General features: G+C 35.6%; 6 protein-coding genes and 1 long non-coding RNA gene across 8 annotated transcripts; 4 read left to right on the top strand and 3 right to left on the bottom strand.

Moving 5' to 3' along the window:
* Positions 493–1,335, top strand: LOC104721803 (glycine-rich protein 5). Its single transcript, XM_010439874.1, has one exon. The coding sequence runs from the start codon at positions 563–565 to the stop codon at positions 1,049–1,051; it is 489 nt and encodes a 162-aa protein (XP_010438176.1). The 5' UTR covers positions 493–562; the 3' UTR covers positions 1,052–1,335.
* LOC104721804 lies at positions 1,992–3,536 on the bottom strand. The gene is made up of 2 exons (XR_757084.2): positions 3,154–3,536; positions 1,992–2,407 (listed from the first exon to the last, which is right to left on the bottom strand). It is a non-coding gene; the product is annotated as an uncharacterized LOC104721804 (long non-coding RNA).
* On the top strand, positions 4,282–4,899 carry LOC104721805 (lysozyme D). Its single transcript, XM_010439875.2, has one exon. It carries the CDS (start codon positions 4,382–4,384, stop codon positions 4,703–4,705), a length of 324 nt encoding a protein of 107 aa, XP_010438177.1. The 5' UTR covers positions 4,282–4,381; the 3' UTR covers positions 4,706–4,899.
* Positions 8,005–9,446, top strand: LOC104721806 (UDP-glucuronate 4-epimerase 1). The gene has a single exon (XM_010439876.2). The coding sequence runs from the start codon at positions 8,098–8,100 to the stop codon at positions 9,388–9,390; it is 1,293 nt and encodes a 430-aa protein (XP_010438178.1). The 5' UTR covers positions 8,005–8,097; the 3' UTR covers positions 9,391–9,446.
* LOC104721810 (tetraspanin-9) lies at positions 11,915–13,095 on the top strand. Its single transcript, XM_010439879.2, has 2 exons — positions 11,915–12,520; positions 12,691–13,095. Exons 1-2 carry the CDS (start codon positions 12,023–12,025, stop codon positions 13,003–13,005), a joined length of 813 nt encoding a protein of 270 aa, XP_010438181.1. The 5' UTR covers positions 11,915–12,022; the 3' UTR covers positions 13,006–13,095.
* On the bottom strand, positions 13,146–15,003 carry LOC104721808 (WAT1-related protein At4g30420). The gene is made up of 7 exons (XM_010439878.2): positions 14,773–15,003; positions 14,467–14,541; positions 14,256–14,372; positions 13,944–14,187; positions 13,689–13,844; positions 13,468–13,619; positions 13,146–13,387 (listed from the first exon to the last, which is right to left on the bottom strand). The coding sequence occupies exons 1-7, from the start codon at positions 14,949–14,951 to the stop codon at positions 13,156–13,158; spliced, it is 1,155 nt and encodes a 384-aa protein (XP_010438180.1). The 5' UTR covers positions 14,952–15,003; the 3' UTR covers positions 13,146–13,155.
* Positions 13,301–18,122, bottom strand: LOC104721807 (WAT1-related protein At4g30420-like). Of its 2 annotated transcripts, none has more exons than XM_019232689.1 (6): positions 17,873–18,122; positions 17,598–17,672; positions 17,390–17,506; positions 17,072–17,315; positions 16,810–16,971; positions 13,301–13,387 (listed from the first exon to the last, which is right to left on the bottom strand). In XM_019232689.1, the coding sequence occupies exons 1-5, from the start codon at positions 18,049–18,051 to the stop codon at positions 16,879–16,881; spliced, it is 708 nt and encodes a 235-aa protein (XP_019088234.1). In that variant the 5' UTR covers positions 18,052–18,122; the 3' UTR covers positions 13,301–13,387; positions 16,810–16,878. The 2 variants fall into 2 exon arrangements, with proteins under 2 accessions (XP_019088234.1, XP_010438179.1); XM_010439877.1 differs by lacking the exon at positions 13,301–13,387 and adding an exon at positions 16,389–16,706.

Here is a 19,934-nt window from a genome sequence, read left to right on the forward strand (position 1 = left end):
GAAATCAATTTCGACTGGGATATAGATTTTGAAGATTTGGGCAAAGGCAAACTGAAGTTTCTATTTGAAAAAAAAGTAAATAAAAATAAGTATTGTTCTCGTTGACAAACAAACAATTAAAAAGTTTATCCTTGTAATTAGACATTGACATTGTAGATGCGATAGCTAGCTAGGTCCATGTTTATAAAATTATAATATTGTATTTTAAGTTGGTTAAACGTAATTAATGATTGCAAGCTTATATATATATGTCTCTTATACAGTATATATATACTAGAACCTTCAATTTTTGAATATTTTTTAATGTTAATATATAGTTTATCTATTTTCTCACAACGCGAATGTTTTAATAAGATATATTCATAAGTCATGATTAATAACCAATGTTACGATTAGAATATGGACAGTTGGATACAACTTTTGACTTGTAGGATTTTCACTACCATACCATACTAACATATGCTCTGGAACGCCTATAAATACATTCAACATATTGTATCATATTCATCAAGAGCTCTGCAAAAGCACTCTAAATTGGGCATTACCACACAAAAAATAAAATATGTCTCTCAGTAACTCATCATCACTTGTTCTAATAACTTTGATACTGGCCACATCTGTCCTAGTCTCCGAGAGCCGGGTCGCAAGAAAAGACTTGGGTTTGGACCTTGGCGGGATAGGTGCTGGTCTTGGTATTGGTATAGGTATCGGTGGAGGAGGATCCGGATCCGGAGCTGGTGCCGGATCTGGCTCTGGAGGAGGAGGGTCAAGCTCTTCTTCCTCATCTAGCTCCAGCAGTTCTTCGAGCTCCGGTGGTGGTGGAGGTGATGCGGGATCCGAAGCTGGATCGTACGCCGGATCACGTGCCGGGTCTGGTTCGGGAGGACGTTCGGGGTCAGGCCGTGGAAGGGGAAGTGGAGGAGGAGGGGGTCACGGTGGAGGAGGCGGAGGAGGAGGGGGTAGAGGTGGAGGTGGTGGATCCGGTAACGGAGGAGGGTACGGTGAAGGCGGTGGATATGGAGGAGGATACGGTGGTGGTGGCGACGACTGAATGAAGAAAATTGCATGCATGCAAATAACACATCGGTCAAGATTGTGTTTCAAACGTAATTATATTATTATGTTATTAGTATGAAACAATAAAACGATAGAAAAGTAAATTTTCTAAAGTGGGTGGAGTAAAGGAGATGGGAAAAGATTCTAATATTGTTTGGTTATAGCTATGTACTATTCCATATTCGAACTGGATTCTTGGTGTTGTGGATGTTTTACTTTGTACTATATAAGTTGTAATGTAATTTCTTTTTTGAGGATTTGAATTGCTCTTCTTTTCTTTTTGTTTGTTTGTCATGTGTTACGTTCAATATGTTAGAATAAATGAACTAATCCGAAATATACAATATATGTGTATTATCTGCAAAGGAACTTCTCGTAAAGTAAGAAAGTTTAGACTCAAGCATAGGATTACAGTTAATGGATTTAACTAAGGAAACGTGTTTGTAATGGTTTAGATTATATTTTATATATAACAATATATATATATTGAAATTTAAGACTAGGATTCAATTTTAGATCCAAAGAATTAAACAGCATGATCGTTATCATAATTATAATTATAACATATACTTAAAATTAGTTGAATCCAATGATTAAAATAAACTTATTTTACACAACATTTCTTAATTTCTGAAAACTAAACACTGATTCAAATATATATATATATATATATATATATATATATGTTTAAACTTATTAATAAGTGTTGGTGTCAGTAAAATTGTGTAAGTGACAGCCAGAGAACAGTTTTCTCTTGAAAAAAAAAAGAATTCAATGACTTTTTTAAGTTTTTTATATTCTATAAGAGTATTGGACATTAGAGCATCTTTATTGGGAGGTTTGTATTTTGGGGCTCTTATATTTTTGTAAGAATAAATGGTGTACTTTTAAAAACTAAGAGCCTTTTGTAGGTGAAATAAAATTATTCTCTCCAATGGTAAATCTCTTGATGAAGTTCTTATTTTTGAAAAATATTATAGAAATTTAAAGAAATTTATAAAAGTGGATAAACAAATCTCACCCTAACACTCCAGAATTAATTGAACTATAGCATCCCAGATACTTGATCGATAACGCAAGGACATCATACAAAACCAAAAAATCCTCACAGACTATCTTAAAAACCGTCAAAGCCCTCTTTAGCTTTTGCTTCTGGTGATTTAACCACCCTGTTGTTGTCAGAGAACACATGAGCGCAATCAAACCACCATTCATAAAGCTTGAAACTCATCCAGTATTGCCTCAGTGTTCATCTGATGGAAGGTTTGGAAACTCATTAGAGTAGAACCAATTCACAAGCTTCGTCAACCTCAGCCAGCTTACAGGAACGTTCAGTCGTCTGTCCAAATGGCTGCAAACTTTTAAGATCCAATTATCAGATGTTGAGTCTTTTATTCTTCCATAAATTTTAATAGCTTCTAAATACAGATATCTCTGCCCACATTACAGCAACACATACAGTAAAAGTACCAAATAAATCCTCAGGTTTCATCTACAAGAACTAGAGGTGGACAAACAAACACTAGTTATTCTCTCACATCACATCATTGTTCACAATAAAACCCGCCCAATCTCAAAACTAAGGAGCTTTATCACCAAGAATATTTCAGGACATGATATGCAGGTTGTTGTCTAATCTAAAAAATGTGTCTAAATATGGAGTACCACGCAATGTAAAACGGATAGAGTGACCTCAAAGGACGAGAGCAAGAAAAGAAACCACAAAAGGTCTTGCGCTTTAGTAAGTCATCATCATCATCATGTCCAGAAACAGAGCAATTAGGCAAACCCAGAACAATTATCACCAATATAAAAATCTAACTTTATAAACAACCCAAACCCCTGAACCAGAAGCAGAACAACCTTAGGGCTAAACAATCACCAGTTCATCACAACCCATGTCACAAAATTCAAACTTTCAAAGGGAAAAACGTCACAAAATATCCAAACTTGAGCAATGCCCAATCCTAAAACCAATCAGCTTCATGGAACAATCAATCTACTTAAAGGCTAAATCACCACCATTTATCTCCAAAATTCCAGAACAAGGTAAAAATCCAATTCCTACAAAGATAATATATATAGAGAGAGGGAGACCTGGTGATCAGTGAGCTCAAGGCCATTATTGTATACAATCGCCGCCTTCCCATGGCCGTGACGGAGACGACGGTTACTCGGACCAGCAGATTACTAAAGACAAATTGATAGAAAAATAAAGACAAACATACCATGGGAAAGAGATTGGTGATTGAACATCTCAGAATTGGTGAAGGAAAGTGAATGCAATTTTTTCCCTTTTATATTAAAAGTTACACCCAACCATTTTTGAGTACGTCGAGGCTTCTTAGGATTTCTTAAACCCCTTAGTTAAGAGTTTATTCTTAGTAATATTGGCATTTCTGATTTATTTTTAACCATATTAAACCTAAGAAATATTGCTAAGAATTACCGATAAAGATGATCTTATGGGTCATACATAGCAATAAAAACATAACCAATGTGAACGTATAGTTTCGATCTTTCTCGAACAATGATTCAAGCACGTGTCATAGGTTGAATAAATAATGCATAGTGGAACCATAGATTAGTGACCATATAGATGAGTGACTGGTTTCAGCGTGCATGATCCACTACCACGCTTCCACTCAATTTAGTGGACCGTCGACTCTGGTGGGTTTGGTAGCAGCAAAAGATTAATGCACACATCACCTGCATCCACATTTAAAAAATATGCACTTGCCAGAGCTCTATTATCTTGAAAGTTTCGTTAAATAACTAAAGTGAGATAATACTCTTATTACGCATTTTGGATAATCATTATAGACCTGTGATAGCTGATTTGCGGATTGGTGTAAAACTGTCATATATAATGACGTAGTGAAATTTTTGTCACTAAACGATTTTCTTAACTTTTCATCAGTAGTTTTAGACTTTTAATAAACCTTGCGAAACCTTGCGAATTAACTTGGGTTAAGCTACGATATTACTTAATTCACTACACCTAGGAATTCAATTTCCTTTTTGCATATTGCTAATCAAAACATACATTAATTAGTACATTAGACTATAGCTACAAGTTAAACGTGCTTAATTAGTATTCGTGGTAACAAAACGAAAACTATACACGTAACGGCTCACACTATCCCAAAGCTTAATTATATGTTAGGTTGCATTATATTTGGTGATATACACGTAACGGCTCACACTATCCCAAAGCTTCTATATATACACGAACATGTTATTCTCTTATGTATCTAATTAATCAAGTTAGTGTATAAACTCAAACATACCAGTAAGCAAGTCTTTACAAACGAAGATTTCCAAAATGGCTAGGGGTCTAGTTCTTCTTGGTTTATTAGTTGTTTCAAGTTTAGTTATGTTAACCGAGAGCCGAGTCGCAAGAAAAGATTTGGGACTTGACCTAGGTGGGATTGGAATCGGTCTGGGCGTTGGATTGGGGATTGGTCTTGGCGGCGGGTCAGGCTCTGGTGCTGGTGCTGGTGCTGGTGCTGGTGCTGGTTCTGGATCAGGTTCAGGTTCCAGATCATCATCTAGCTCTAGCTCGTCATCAAGTTCGAGTTCTAGTGGTTCTGGTGGTTCAGCTGGTTCATTTGCTGGATCCAGAGCCGGATCAGGATCTGGTAACTAATTTATAATGTACAATTAATATTCTACTGAAAGTGTGAAACTATAAGTATGTTGTATGTTGGTTTGTCGCAATTAATATCGTATATGGAAGGAGTGAGTGTGATGAATAAATTGTCGCTTCGCTATAACTATTACTACGTATAAGTTATGTTTTGTTTGAGTGTGTCCTTGCTTAGTGTCTGTTCAAGTATTTCACGCCGTAGAATCTCTTTAGATTTTGGATCAAAGCATGTGCAAACAACCGTAAATTAGTAATTATAGAATTTGAGAATAATCTTCAATAAAGAAAACAAGTTTCTAAGGATTAATAAAAAATTAAGTGAACCACCAACCATATTACATGACCACTGATCATAGTTACCGGATAAATATAGTTACACGTGAATAAAAACTTTTAAATCGAGTTAGCGCACCTAATATGAACTTAAGTGATGGTCATGGTATTATGTATTGTAATATGAACTTACAAATTTTTTAACAAACGTGTTTGTATTTGAGTCATTTGACACGTTTCCTAAACAACGTTGACATGTTGTTTGTAATCCCCAAGTAAATAAATACTTTCTGTCCCTAATAGATTGATGTCATAGAATATATTTTTGTCCCTCAAAAATTGATGTCCTAGATAAAAAATCTAAAATAATATTTTTACTTTATGTTTTTTTCATATGACATTCATCTAATGATTCATATTTTCTATCTCAATCAAAAAGTAATTATAAATTAATTTACAAATAAAATTTAAAATTTTTCTTAATATGTGTGAAAGTGTCAAAAAAATCAATCTATGTTAGATAGAGGAATAGTAGAAAGGTATTTATTGTGTTTATGAATATAGAGAACCAAACAGACTAGAAAACATGAAAGTTTTAATCTTATTTTTATCTAATTACAATTAGATTTGCTTTATTTTGATATGTATCGAAAGTATCAATTAACATCGAAAAATCATACTACCGAGAAAAATTGGAAAAAAGAAGAAAAAAACAAAGGAAGGGAGCTGGAATTTGAATTAATATCATCAAGTAACCGGACTAAAGTCAGACCTAACATACTCGAAAGCTTACACCAAACTCAGTGTAATTTTCATTGGCCTCTCTAGTCTAGGTACATCTTGTTCCGCAAAACCTAACCCAATGATTAAAGTGTTAAACAATCCTAGTTTTTGGTAATTATTACTGTAATAATTTCAAAAATTTCGTATAATAAATGAAGCAATGCTAGGAGTTAAGCATTGGTAGCTTGAAGACAAAGATTCAAACAATGGTTAAGTAGGGCTATGAATTTACAGGTACACTACTAGTATATATAGACTTGATGGACCCTAATTGCTCACTCCATTAATTATAGAAAAATATAATTTTTAAATCAAGCAAAGATCTCTGGGCAAATCTTTTCTTGCCCAACAATACAATTTTTAGTCTGGAAACAAAGAATCTTTCCCCATATAAAAATAAAAACTAAAGAATCTTTTCGAATAAACAAATAAATAAATATGAAATAATAGCCATGTAAAGAGTAAAATCGATTGATTGTCAAAAAAAAAAAAAGAGTAAAATCGATTTTATTAACTTAATTCATGCGTTTGTAACATAACATTACCCAATATTGAGATAGTATTAAAGAAAATGACTTGACGGACCCTTTAGTATTGATAGTATTAATTCACGCGTTTCCTTTAGTATATACTAAAGGAAATGAATCTGCCTTTGAGTATTGAGATAGTATTAAATATTTAAATTATGATGTACCGTAATCAGTTTTAAAAGAAAAAATGTTTAAGAACAGAATAGTAACGAAAGGAACAATATTTTTTTTTGGAAAAAAGAATAATAGCATAAAAAAAAAATAGAAAAGAGCACCGTCCAAAAATTACTGGGTATCACCGGTATTACAAGGTCTGGAAAGACGAAAGTCTCAACCGATACATCTGGTTTCCGGTGAGCGGTGACCCATCCCTTGTCTTTTCTATGGTGAAACCGCGACTTGGGGAAGCGGTAAATGTTAGAGAGATACGTGGAAACGGCACGCAGTTTGTTAAAAATTATTATTATGAACATGTCAGTCATTCTCTCATCGCTTTCCCAAAACAGCCAATGGTGAATGCTGTGGTCCGCACGTCCTCCTCCTCCTTCACATTATCCTCTTTCAATATTTACATTACTTTCTTTTTTTTTCCCCCAAGCAAACAAATTAAAACACTCTTTGCTCAACTACAAATCTAATACTATATGTTTTATTAATACTATAAAATACTACTCTGCAAGTATATTTTAGAAAACAGATAAAATACTGAACTTGACCCAGTGCGGGCCAGTCGGCAAAATCATACAAAGATCACTATAATTTTTACGAGTACTAATTAAGCAAATTACACATCAAAATGTCGGGTTTTTATTTATCTGCTTTTGTTATCTGAAATTCGTAGCCCACACTGCTCTAAATGCATACACTACTCACAAGATTTACAACTTATTGACAATTTTTTTTTTTTTTTTTAATGCCACCGTTGATAAAAGGTTTTATTATATACTGTAGATTGAAGCTAGATACAATTTTTATTACTATTATTTATCCACGGACCAAGCCTTGCGATCCGGAGTTTTGTTTCATAAGAGCCATCATATAAACAAACTACAACCGATGACCTAGGCATGTGGTCTTTATGAAGTCTAGACAAAATTAGTTGTAAGTCGGTCGCACGTTCTTTTTAATTAGAGAGATAACATGTGTTAATCTTGTTGAATGAGCTCTCAATGCTACTATTAGACGCTTTTTCACATTTATTTATGTATGATGATTTCAAATTGTATAGAAAATACATAATATTACTAATCGTAACAATAACGTGAAATTCTTTAAAACTTAAAATATTGTAGGTTTTTTGAAGATCGTTGATCTTTTTATTCACTCTCTTTCAACTTTCATACACACAGATGTACATTAATTTTGATTCTTGATAGGGGTTGTAAATTCCTCCTTAAAATGCGGTGAATAAAAATGAAGATTTGTGGTAGATTTAGCCATTTATCCAGTTTTTAATCAGTAGTAAAAAATTTAAAAATAATTAATAGATTGTTTTTTTTTTTTGGGGTTTTGTTTATTGTCAACAAATAATTTGTTTTGTTATAAAAGAAAAGAAAAGAGAAGGGAAAAAAAAAAGGTGACAATCTGGCAATCAAAATAACGCGTCTCCTTGTCCCCTAACTCCAACCTGTATATATACTTGTCCGTCTCTTCCTCTTCTCCTTAGCAGATGCTTTTTTGTAAAAACCCCACAAAATNAAAAAAAAAATCTGCATCTGTCTTCTTCTTTCCTCTGTATTTGTTTTTGTTTTCGATAAATTTTTGTTAGGAAGAAGAAGAAAAAATAAATAAATAAAAATTGTAATTATGCCTTCAATAGAAGATGAGTTGTTTCCGTCAACGCCGGGTAAATTCAAAATTGACCGGTCAAACCGTCAGCTCCACCGATGTTTCGCTTCGACGAGCACCATGTTCCTTTGGGCTCTCTTCCTCATCGCTCTCACCGCTTCTTACTTGAGTTTCCAAAGCTTCGTCGATTCCGGTAGCCGTTACCTAACCGCTTCTTGGGGTGGAATCCAGTGGGAGAAACAGGTTCGCACCTCCGCTCAGATCCATCGCTCCGGCGGTATCTCCGTCCTCGTTACCGGCGCTACCGGATTCGTCGGCAGCCACGTTTCTCTCGCTTTGAGAAAACGAGGCGACGGCGTCGTTGGACTTGATAATTTCAACAATTACTACGATCCTTCCTTGAAACGCGCCCGCAGATCTCTCTTGTCTTCGAGAGGGATCTTCGTCGTCGAAGGGGATCTCAACGACGCCAAGCTCTTGGCGAAGCTCTTCGACGTCGTCGCTTTCACTCACGTGATGCATCTCGCTGCTCAGGCCGGAGTTAGGTACGCTTTGGAGAATCCTCAGTCGTATGTACACAGCAACATCGCCGGACTCGTTAACCTCCTGGAGATTTGCAAAGCGGCGAATCCTCAGCCGGCGATTGTCTGGGCCTCGTCTAGCTCCGTCTACGGCCTCAACGAGAAAGTCCCGTTCTCTGAATCAGACCGTACAGATCAACCGGCGAGTCTCTACGCCGCAACGAAAAAAGCCGGCGAAGAAATCACCCACACTTACAACCATATTTACGGTCTTGCCATTACCGGTTTAAGATTCTTCACGGTTTACGGGCCTTGGGGTAGACCGGACATGGCGTACTTCTCGTTCACCAGAAACATCCTACAAGGTAAACCGATCACAATCTACCGGGGCAAAAACCGGGTCGATCTAGCCCGGGATTTCACGTACATCGACGATATAGTCAGAGGCTGCTTAGGATCCCTCGATTCGTCGGGTAAAAGTACCGGGTCGGGTGGTAAAAAACGCGGATCAGCACCGTACCGGATCTTCAACCTGGGGAACACGTCTCCGGTGACGGTGCCCATCCTGGTTGATATATTGGAGAAGCATCTGAAGGTGAAGGCGAAGAGGAACTTCGTGGAGATGCCGGGAAACGGCGACGTACCGTTCACACATGCGAATATAAGCTCAGCCCGAAACGAATTCGGGTATAAACCGACAACCGATTTGGAAACCGGGTTGAAGAAGTTCGTTAGATGGTATCTTTCTTATTACGGATACAATACTAAAGCCAAGCTTGTTGTACATTAACCGTGACATTTTCTTATTACTATTATTTTTAATGAATATTTTTTTTTTCTTTCTCATCTTCTACATTGTTATTGTGTGATTCGTTTTTTTTTAGGATTACTGATGAAAACAATTTTAAAATTATTCGTTTCTTTTAAGACAAGCAAAAACCAAAAAAGATTAAAGAACACACCGTATCATGTTATATATACTACTGTTAATCGTGATAGTTAATAATACTAGTCAGTATTGGTGCTGTAACAATTAGTACTAGTTGTTACGGGATCATTGGAGGCTAATTAATTAAAAAAGAAATTAGGAATATCTCTCTCGACAGCTGGGGAGAGTAGGACAGCAGAGAAAGTGAAGGTAATATAGTATATATTTTTTTGTTTGATGTAAGTGGTGGTGGGTGGGGACGACTAAGACGAGACTTGATTAAAAAAAGGTGTACGGTAACCGTTGGATCCGCTGAGGAATTTAATTGTGTAGGATAGGAGTCGTAATCTTACGGTCCAGCTGTGAAGTACTCAATGCCACGTTATCTTCTCCACCGACAGTACAGTACTACTAATATACACTAATTATATCATTTGTATTATGCAAAGAGAGGAAAAGGGTGTACGAGTTTCCCTTCTAATGTCTATTGTTTCAACATCCATAATATGTATTGGAACCTATTATTGGAACTATCCTTTTTCCAAACGTGAAGTCTGATAAAAAAAAGTAACATAATTTTAAGAATGATAATTTTTTTTAGACGATTTAGTTTAATTTAGGTCGGTACGCTCTAAATTGTTATTGCATATACAGATGATGCATATGCAGCTGTGGAACATATGATTCATCTTATATCCCGTATAGGCAAGGATTTTATAATCATTGTGTCATGGGTTATGCTTGTCTGCTTTGACCATTACGCAGATATCTATATATGCAACAAATCGGAAAATTCCGGTCATGCTCTGACCTCAGCCAATTGAAGATTTTATTTTTACACACAGGATACAGTATTTATATTTGTGTTGGTTTTACTGAATCGAATAAACCCGTTCGGGTTGGTTAAGAAAACCAAACTTGCTTAGGTTTATTCTTCGGTCTAAATCAAGAGGGATATACTGTAGATAGTTTTTTTCCTTTTTCTTGAGCGAATGACAATTTTTGCGTAGGGAGAAGATAACTGAAAACTACTCATTCCATCAGAGGATCAGCGGAAACGACGATTATATAAGCTCATCTATGCTTTGATAAAGCTCAAATTTCCATAGAAGTTTTGTGACTTGATTTAATAGGTTTTGCATTCGAAAGGTTAGTTAATCACATATTCACATATCTAAATTAACTTTATCAAGGCTATATGTTGCATAGTCAGCGTAGACTATCCACGATTCAAGGGATGTTGAAGAAATCACACAGTTAATTTTTCTCTCATCTAACTGACGACAGTAGACTTTTCATTTGATTGTCTACGTACCTAGGATATTTACGGTGGACATATGATTTAGTGCACTCCTATAATGAAACTGTTAATTTTAGTTTTGTGTTCTTGCTCTGGCATTGTTAGTTTAGTCGCTATATATTATTGTATTTAAGAAGATTGGTTCCTTATAAGTTATTTGTGTTTATGGTTAGCCGCAGAGAGCTGGATGTTATACGCTAATCCAAATACATTTCTTTTTTTTTTTTTTTGGACAACGATCCAAATACATTTCTAATCGTAGTTTTTAGGGACTATGGTCTCGTGATAACTATTCACATGCATTGAAGAGGTTTTGCATGCATATAATTTACTGTATCATAGATTCATACAAATGAAATCACACTTTATTCTGTTACGCTATTGTATATGTTGTTTTAATTTTTTTTTTTGCCTTTCTTATTTTATGCAAACATTTAATTAGATAGATATTTCTTATTCTATATTAATCTATATATATATATATATATCCCAATCTTTATAATTATTATATTATATATTCCTTAATTAATATATGAAGATCGAGATCGTACCAAAAGAAAACATCTAAAGATCAATTTGACGTGTCTATCATCAGTCTATTGTTGAGATTAATGGGATTACAGTGTAACGTCGTATATAAATTTTCTATAATCACAAATCACAATGTTTCCAATCTATTGAAAAAGGAAATACGTGTGGAAATCATGCAAAAAAGATCAGCTCTTTCACACGTTAAGTCATATGTGACACAAAGTCGATATGCTCCTTAACGAATTTCCGGAGCATCAAAAAAATATGGAAAGAGATCTGTAAAAAGTATATTCTTAATTATTCTTACAACAATAACTGAGATTTTATAGATCTTAAAACTTCAAATCATTCATTCGAAAGCGCGTGAGAGTTATTGAGACATTCCTTAAGAAAACATTACTCAAAAACTCAAAAGTACAAAACGTTTTGAAACCGTTTGACGAAGAAGAGACATTAGTACTCGTCGTGTAGCCATATAAGGCAATACCGAAACTTCTTTACAAATCTCTTCACCTTCCCTCCTCCTCTACGCGTTTCACTTCCCACTTTATAAAATCCAGATTCGTCCTTCCCAAACCTAATCACACAACACAGATCCCTTTCTTTAGTTTCTCCAACTCTTTTGATTCTTCTTTCAATTCTATCATCATCATCATCATCATCATGGTACGTTTTACGAACACCCTCGTAGGAATACTCAACTTCTTCGTCCTCCTCTCCTCGGTTCCCATACTCATAACCGGAATCTGGCTCAGCGCTAACGGCTCGACGCAATGCGAGCGGTTCCTCGACAAACCCATGATCGCTCTCGGCGCTTTCCTCACGATAGTTGCAATCTCTGGAGTCGTGGGATCTTGCTGCAGAGTGACGTGGCTCTTCTGGTTCTATCTCTTTGTGATGTTCTTCTTGATCATCACTGTTCTCTGTTTCACCATCTTTGCCTTTGTCGTCACTAGCAAAGGCTCCGGCGAAACTATCCCTGGAAAGGCCTATAAAGAGTATAGGCTTGAGGTTTACTCTAATTGGTTGCAGAAGCGTGTCAACAACGCTAAACACTGGAGCAACATTAGAAGCTGTGTTTACGAGAGCAAGATCTGTTCTCGCTTCTCTGATAGTGAGCCTGTTTCTGCTTTCTACAAAGAACATCTCACTTCTCTTCAGGTAACCATTTCTGAAACACTCCAGTTGATTTCAAGGGTCGGGTCAAAAAAGTTGTCTTTTTAGGGTTCCTAAGTTACAATAAATCTAACCTAATCGTTTAAATTGGATTTGATGGTTAGTGTTTTTAGTCTTTCTATTATTGAATCTTGATTTGTTTGTTTTGTTTACAGTCTGGTTGCTGCAAGCCTTCTAATGATTGTAACTTCACCTACATAAGCCCAACGACTTGGAACAAAACGTCAGAGACAAATAAAAACTCAGATTGTCAACTTTGGGACAGCCAGAAAGAGAAGCTATGCTACGATTGCCAATCCTGCAAGGCCGGTTTCATAGACAACCTTAACTACTCATGGAAAAGAACTGCGACTGTCAACATTGTCTTCCTTATAATGCTCATTGTAGTCTACGGTATGGGATGTTGCGCCTTCCGGAACAACAAACGAGAAGAGCGTTATGCCCGTCCCAGTGGTTTCAACAATCCTTGATTTAGTCGTTTTTATTTTATTTTCGTTAGGGGTATGTTAGTCTTGTTTTAAGCTAGACTTATGATTTTTTTTCATTAATAAATCGTATTACGTTTATTTATTAAAGTAAACAGCTTTCAAAATTTATGAAACAGATGGAAGAATCTTGAATTATTTTAGTTGTTCATGTGTTTGAATTTCTTCTGTTGATTTGTGTTTGGAGAGAAGAGGATTCTTCAGATCTCCGTTACAGATTGCTGTCTTTGAAGAATCTTCGATATGAATCTTCACTTCTGAGTTCTGATCATAGTCTCTGATCCGTTCTTGATTCATCATGACATCTTTTGCTTTACCCCATAACACAGTGTAAAGTCCCATTATAACCCCTAGTCCTCCGATTAAGCTATTCCAAAAAGATAAAACAGATTATTTTTATGGATTGTAGTAATCTTAAGTTTTTCTTAAGGGTATTAATTTTCGTACCTTCCAGTGTAAATCTCTTCTTGGAAGAACAGAGCAGCCAAGATTGTGACAATGACTGTACAGAGAGGATTAAACAGGGCAGAGAACACCGGACCTCTCTTTGATATAGCCCAAGCTTGGACTGTAAATGAAAGTGCCGACGCCCCGATTCCCTTAAAAACAGATTCATGATTAGGTTTAATAAAAAATCAAAAACACAGAGAAATGTTGTATGTACGTACTGCATAGAGACATGTGGCAAACTCGGAGTAGGAATGAAGAATCCAAGCGTTTGAGTCCTCAAGGAAGAAAGTGACAACCGCACATTGCATTGTTCCAAATAAACACATCCACGCTGATAAAGAGAGGTTATCTGGATAATAGGTAGAGATTGGCACCTAGGGTTTTGTTGAAACAGAGTTCACTTTCCTTGTAAGACAAGAAACCTTACCAAAAAATACAAGTTTATGTTCTATGGTTTGTTTAGTGAATTTTACCTGAAGTATAAGCCAAAAAGACCAGCAAAGAGTGCTAGAGAACAAGAACAAACAACCAACTAACCACATGTTCTGGTCTTTAAGAACATTTCCCAATACCGATTTAGCTAGCGGTAAAGCTGATTCTGAGTTGAGAATCTTTGGTCCACGAAGCAGAGTCATGGAGACCGCTCCTGCTACACAGAGGATCGTCCCGGCAATCTTGGCTAAGCCTCTTATATCCCGGAGATTCAGTTTCTCGTATCTAAATATCATAACTTATTAGTATAAACACATCAATCACAATTTCCATACAAGTGTATATGCATATACCCGGCGAGAAATGAGATGAGGAAGGTGATTGCAGGAATGATGTTACCAACGGCACTTCCCATGGACGATGAAGTTAAGTAAAGACCTTCAAGGTACAGATTTTGATTGACTGTAACGCTGCAAAGCAAATAAATAATACGAATCAGTTTAAAATTCATCTATCTGAAGTTCTTAAGAAAAAAAAATTACAACTTATTATATACACACTCACCCTATAAGCGAGACCACAAATATTAAAGAAAAGCTCTTTAGATCCAAAGACGCTATAGCTATCTTTGATTTTCTCCTACAAACCCAAAAAAAAAAAGACACATAGTAATGATAATAATTAACAATCAGATGTGATGTGAATAAACAATTTATATGAGATGTGAACCAGTTCACCCATTTTCAATTGATTTTGAGTTGAAAACCAATTAAATTTAACAAATTACAAATGCACATTGTCATTTAGGGGATATAGAGAAAGGTTATTTTAGAAGCAAATTAAATTAACTTAGAGCTGATTTTTAATTACCTGGAGAAGTAGAGAAATGGGAAGATGAAAATGGTTGCAAAGGCTTGCCTATAGAGGATAAAAACCCGAGGGCTTAATCCGTTAACCAAAGTAGCTCTAGCAAATAGATTCACTCCTGCATAACACAGTTGGATCATAGTCATCGCCATTTCCGGCTTGTACTCCTCTATCTTCCCCATCTCTTCTCACTCTGTCTCTCTCCTTGTGAATCTTACTTTTGCTCTCTGCGTTCTCTATATATGTTCATGTTATGTGTAGGAGTGTTTATATTGCTGGGACGATCTTATTAATTATACATAAACTATTATTCATCATAATGTAGATGCTTAACAAATAATTTTTTATTCGGTTGGCAAATACGACTTCTTTGTCATATTGTGGTTTTAATTTTAAATATTCATTTGGTGTTTACTGTTTAGTCGAAGTTGGATGTACTCGACCATCATCTTTTGTTTTGGGAGTGGCAAGTCCTTCACGAAAGACAACCATTTCGGATATTTATTTTGTATTTTTGTGTTATATTATGTTTAATTTCGAAGTTGTACAAAAGTACAATCAGATTCTGCCTCTCGATCAAGACCAATAGAGAGTTGGTTTAGTTTTGTTAAAAGAAAGAAGAAAATTGAATGTGTTTCCAAGACTTGATAGCATGCATGTCATCATGCATGTGTGGTAGTGCTAGAAGGTAGATTAACAATACTGAAATAGTATATAAACTTTTAGAAACAATGAAACATTAAACATTTTAAACTTTATGCGACTACACAACACACCATTTCAATCAAACACCGATAATTTTTCTTTTGAAATGTTCTATAGCGTTGTAAAATATTGCAACTTTTTGTTTTATGATTGATTTTTAATTACCAACAATCACGATTGTCCACAGCTAGCTATTGTATTTATTAACTATGGCGGCTAAATCAATCAATCTCTATATATATCACTTTGTTATATGTGGCTACTTGAAACCGTCTACTCCATTCAAAAAAAAACTTATATTAACATGGCATTTTTAATGTTTCTACCTGGAAAATTTTAAAATAAATCAAATATGACATTTTTTTTACTGGCATTTGTAGATTTTTGCTATTTTGGCAAAAAATTCATGGATTTGTCAGTAGTTTAAGATTTAAAAACATAAATTTACACATTATGCTTGAAGTTTTTTGGTTACATTTTTTCTTAGGGTATAGTATTTGTTATTTAGTATGTATTTCCAAATGTTTAGTTTTTTTCAGTGACAAAAATGATAAATCTAAAATAGTTGAAACAAAATGGCAAATCCAAAAAAAAAACTGAATAATGGCATATTCTGTTTGTTTGTTTTTTTTGTTTTTTGGGGACAAAAATGATATATTCTGTAAAAATCCTTTTTAAAACCTTTAGTAGTTGTTTTCTGACATTGGATCCTAGTACCAGAGATCTGACCATCTTAACATGACAGCTCTTTCCACACTTGGTTGTATTTCACTATTTTGTTTTATCAATTAAATTATTAGTAAGTGTATACCACATGCACTTATTTAATACTCATCGATCTGATAAGACAATCGTACAGCCTCTACAGTCTGTAGCAGATGAACTAAAATAACATTGAAATGCAATCGTAAAGATACCCTAACTGGCCGTTCAATTAATATTATTCTCAACCTTTGTTAAATCTGGTGAAATCATAAATCATATTACGAAACAGATAAAATTAGTTGACTTATTCATGTGTTTGAATTTCGTCTGTTGATTTGTGTTTGGAGAGAAGAGGATTCTTCAGATCTCTGTTACGAATTGTTGTGTGTGAAGAATCTTCGATATGAATATTCACTTCTGAGTTCTGATCATTGTCTCTTATCTGTTCTTGATTCACCATGACATCTTTTGCTTTACCCCATAGCACAATGTAAAGTCCCATTATCACCCCTAATCCTCCGATTAAACTATTTCAAAAGATCAGAAAAAAAAAGAAGATAAAACATACATTATTATGTTTAAGGATTGTAGTAATCTTTAACTTTTCTTAAAGAAAATTAATGTTCTTACCTTCCAGTGTAAATCTCTTCTTGGAAGAACAGAGCAGCCAAGATTGTGACAATGACTGTACAGAGAGGATTAAACAGTGCAGCGAATACATTGTATTGTTCCGAATAAACACATCCATGCTGATAAAGAGAGGTTATCTGGATAGTAGGAAGAGATTGGTACCTAGGGTTTTGTTGAAACAGAATCCACTTTCCTTGTAAGGCAAGAAACTTTACAGAAAAAAATAAGGTTTATGATCTTTGGTTTATTTATTGAAGTTTACCTGAAGTATAAGCCAAAAGGCCCAGCAAAGAGTGCTAGAGAACAAGAACAAACAACCAACCAACCACATGTTCTGGTCTTTAAGAATATTTCCCAATAACGATTGAGCTAGCGGTATAGCTGATTCTGAGTTGAGAATCTTTGGTCCACGAAGCAGAGTCATGGAGACCGCTCCTGCTACACAGAGGATCGTCCCTGCAATCTTGGCTAAGCTTCTTATATCCCGGAGATTCACTTTCTCGTATCTAAAGATCAGAAATAATATTAGTTACACTGACACATCAATCTCGTTTTTCACAATTTCCATATATGCATATACCCGGCGAGAAATGAAATTAGGAAAGTGATTGCAGGAATGATGTTACTAACGGCACTTCCCATGGACGATGAAGTTAAGTAAAGACCTTCAAGGTACAGATTTTGATTGACGGTAAGGCTGCACGCAAATAATAAGAATAAGTCCAAATTCATCTAACTGGAGTTCCTAAGAAATCTAAATTAAAACTTATATATATATATACACTTACCCTATAAGCGAGACCAAAAATATTAAAGAAAAACTCCTTAGATCCAAAGATGAAATAGTTATCTCTGATTTTCTCCTACAATCCACAAATTATAAAGACACAGCGTAACCAGAACAATTAACTATGTTAGAGTCTTACATATATCAAAAGTTAGAACAATTTACATGAGATGTGACTCAGGGAATATAGAGAAGGGTGATTTTGAAGGAAATATAACTTAACAAATTATACATTCACATTTCCGTTTGGGAGAGACGGGTGATTTTAATATTTACCTGGAGAAATAGAGAAATGGGAAGATGAAAATGGTTGCAAAGGCTTGCCTATAAAGGATAAAAACCCGAGGGCTTAATCCATTAACCAAAGTAGCTCTTGCAGAAAGAGTCACTCCTGCATAACTCACTTGAATCATAGTCAGCGCCATTACAGGCTTGTACTCCTCTATCTTCCCCATCTCTTCTGTCTCCTATCTCTCTCCTTGTGAATCTCACTTTTTGCTCTCAATGTTCTCGATATATGTTCATGTTACAGTTACACCATCTCCAATAACTGCTTCTATATTTTACTCTAAATATAGAGATCTCTAAGAATAGAATAAAAATTTACTCTTATGGTTACCTTTATTTTTTACTCTAAAATGAATATTTTAAATTTGTTATATTTTTATTTTGTTATTAATTTTTAGGATAATCCTTTACTTTTAAAAGATACATATTATGTTCACTTAAAAATTATAATATTACTACAAAAATTTAAAAAATAAATTTTCATTATTTCTCAACTTCAATTAGTGCATTAAGATCACGCTCATCCTTAATTATCATGTTATGCAAAATGATATGTGCAGTCATTATATCATGATCACAGTTATTCCCAAAAATGAGCTGGTCCTTTCACAATTCCAAAACGCCATTTAAAAATTACCAGATTATTAATCATTTGTTTAAGATTTCTTAAGTTTATTTTGTTGACTAGATGTTTTTATTTGAGTTTTCTATTTAATATTCGTACAAATGATAAATATTTAGATGTCTAAAACCCTTTTCTGCTAATGATCCTTTGTATTATAAGTTCACATTTTAACAATTGATCATTTTTTGGTGAAAAGAGGGATCCTAGATAACGAAGTAGGCATGTCTGTGAAATAGACCAATTGGGAGTTTGCCCTAGCCACTTTCTTTCTGGTACAACCATCGAGGTACCCTTCCTTGGCGGCGCCGAGTCGGATAGGCGTCGCTGGGCCACTGTTTCTTCATCTCCGCTGCCCCCTTGTTCTCTATACTCTGTTTGGCTCTAATTTCAGCTTCATCAAAGATCCTTTGAGTTTCCAGAACTCAATTTTGACCATGCTTCAGCTTCAACCCCCTCCCTCTTCTCCGCATCCGGTGACTCCCCTCGGTGAGCTTGCTCCCTCGAGTTCCCAGCCACCTGTTACTGTCTCTGAGAACCATGAATGCCCCAACAGCCTCAGTTTCTGTCTATTTTACCGTCTCTCCTTGCTGTCAACCGCAACATCTCACCGCTCATCGGATCTTGATCCTCTCACCAAGGCGTTTACTTGGCTGCAGCTGGACGGGAGCTGTGTTTTGACGCCGGAGATGGGAAAGATTTTGACAACGCAACCTACATGCTCGGCATCCTCTGGTTCTCTCTTGCTATCCCTTTGGCCCAGGTTTAATTCTCATGCTTTTCTTGGAACCCTCATACCTATTTTGTTCTGGTTGAACTATGATTCTCCTAAGACCTGGACGAGCCTTAGACACTATTTTTTTTAGATTCATATCAAGTTCAAATTGGTTAGTCTCAGTCTTATCTGCTTGGTCAAGTCAAGGCTCTCTCAGTAGCAGAAAACTGAAGGCGGCTGATCTGCTTGATAACTTCTTGTGTCAAGGTCTTTTGAAGTGGGTGATATGGAGGATTGCAATGCTGGCCTTCTTTAGTGTACTTATCCTCCATGCTTGCACCCTTGTCGTCCGTATGCTATCTACCACCAACAGAACGACTCTTTCAATTTCAGCTTCTACCCAGGTTTGGTCTGCCTTTCCATCCTAATCACCCATTGTGTAGCTTAATGGTTTCCTTTGTTCGAAGACTGCAAATGAACGTTAAGCCACCATTGGTCCTAGATTGGTATAAGAGTTCTTTGAAAAACCAGTTTTTAGAGTCACCTAGGGAAGAACCGTTTACAGGAGATAATTCAAAGGAACCTGACATTATGATCCTGCCCCTATGGTGCGGTGGTTACCGGTGTTCCCTCAGTCTCTCCTCTCCATTCCGCCTGTTTACCGAGCTCCCCAAATTGCATCTTATCAACTTGTTGAAGTCCCTTCATATCAG

The sequence above is a fragment of the Camelina sativa genome, chromosome 11 (genome assembly GCF_000633955.1).
Source record: "Camelina sativa cultivar DH55 chromosome 11, Cs, whole genome shotgun sequence".
Classification (NCBI taxonomy): Eukaryota; Viridiplantae; Streptophyta; class Magnoliopsida; order Brassicales; family Brassicaceae; genus Camelina; species Camelina sativa.

What these genes read in the sequence shown, in the direction of transcription:
- LOC104721803 (XM_010439874.1), top strand. Translation starts at nt 563, where the DNA reads ATGTCTCTCAGTAACTCATCATCACTTGTTCTAATAACTTTGATACTG.
- LOC104721805 (XM_010439875.2), top strand. Translation starts at nt 4,382, where the DNA reads ATGGCTAGGGGTCTAGTTCTTCTTGGTTTATTAGTTGTTTCAAGTTTA.
- LOC104721806 (XM_010439876.2), top strand. Translation starts at nt 8,098, where the DNA reads ATGCCTTCAATAGAAGATGAGTTGTTTCCGTCAACGCCGGGTAAATTC.
- LOC104721810 (XM_010439879.2), top strand. Translation starts at nt 12,023, where the DNA reads ATGGTACGTTTTACGAACACCCTCGTAGGAATACTCAACTTCTTCGTC. An exon ending in AACATCTCACTTCTCTTCAG is followed by an intron (nt 12,521 to 12,690) that starts GTAACCATTTCT and finishes TTTTGTTTACAG; the next exon opens with TCTGGTTGCTGCAAGCCTTC.
- LOC104721808 (XM_010439878.2), bottom strand. Translation starts at nt 14,951, where the DNA reads ATGGGGAAGATAGAGGAGTACAAGCCGGAAATGGCGATGACTATGATC. An exon ending in CCATTTCTCTACTTCTCCAG is followed by an intron (nt 14,542 to 14,772) that starts GTAATTAAAAAT and finishes TTGGGTTTGTAG; the next exon opens with GAGAAAATCAAAGATAGCTA. An exon ending in CTCATCTCATTTCTCGCCGG is followed by an intron (nt 14,188 to 14,255) that starts GTATATGCATAT and finishes TATGATATTTAG; the next exon opens with ATACGAGAAACTGAATCTCC.
- LOC104721807 (XM_019232689.1), bottom strand. Translation starts at nt 18,051, where the DNA reads ATGGGGAAGATAGAGGAGTACAAGCCTGTAATGGCGCTGACTATGATT. An exon ending in CTAATTTCATTTCTCGCCGG is followed by an intron (nt 17,316 to 17,389) that starts GTATATGCATAT and finishes TCTGATCTTTAG; the next exon opens with ATACGAGAAAGTGAATCTCC. An exon ending in CCTTTTGGCTTATACTTCAG is followed by an intron (nt 16,972 to 17,071) that starts GTAAACTTCAAT and finishes ACAAAACCCTAG; the next exon opens with GTACCAATCTCTTCCTACTA.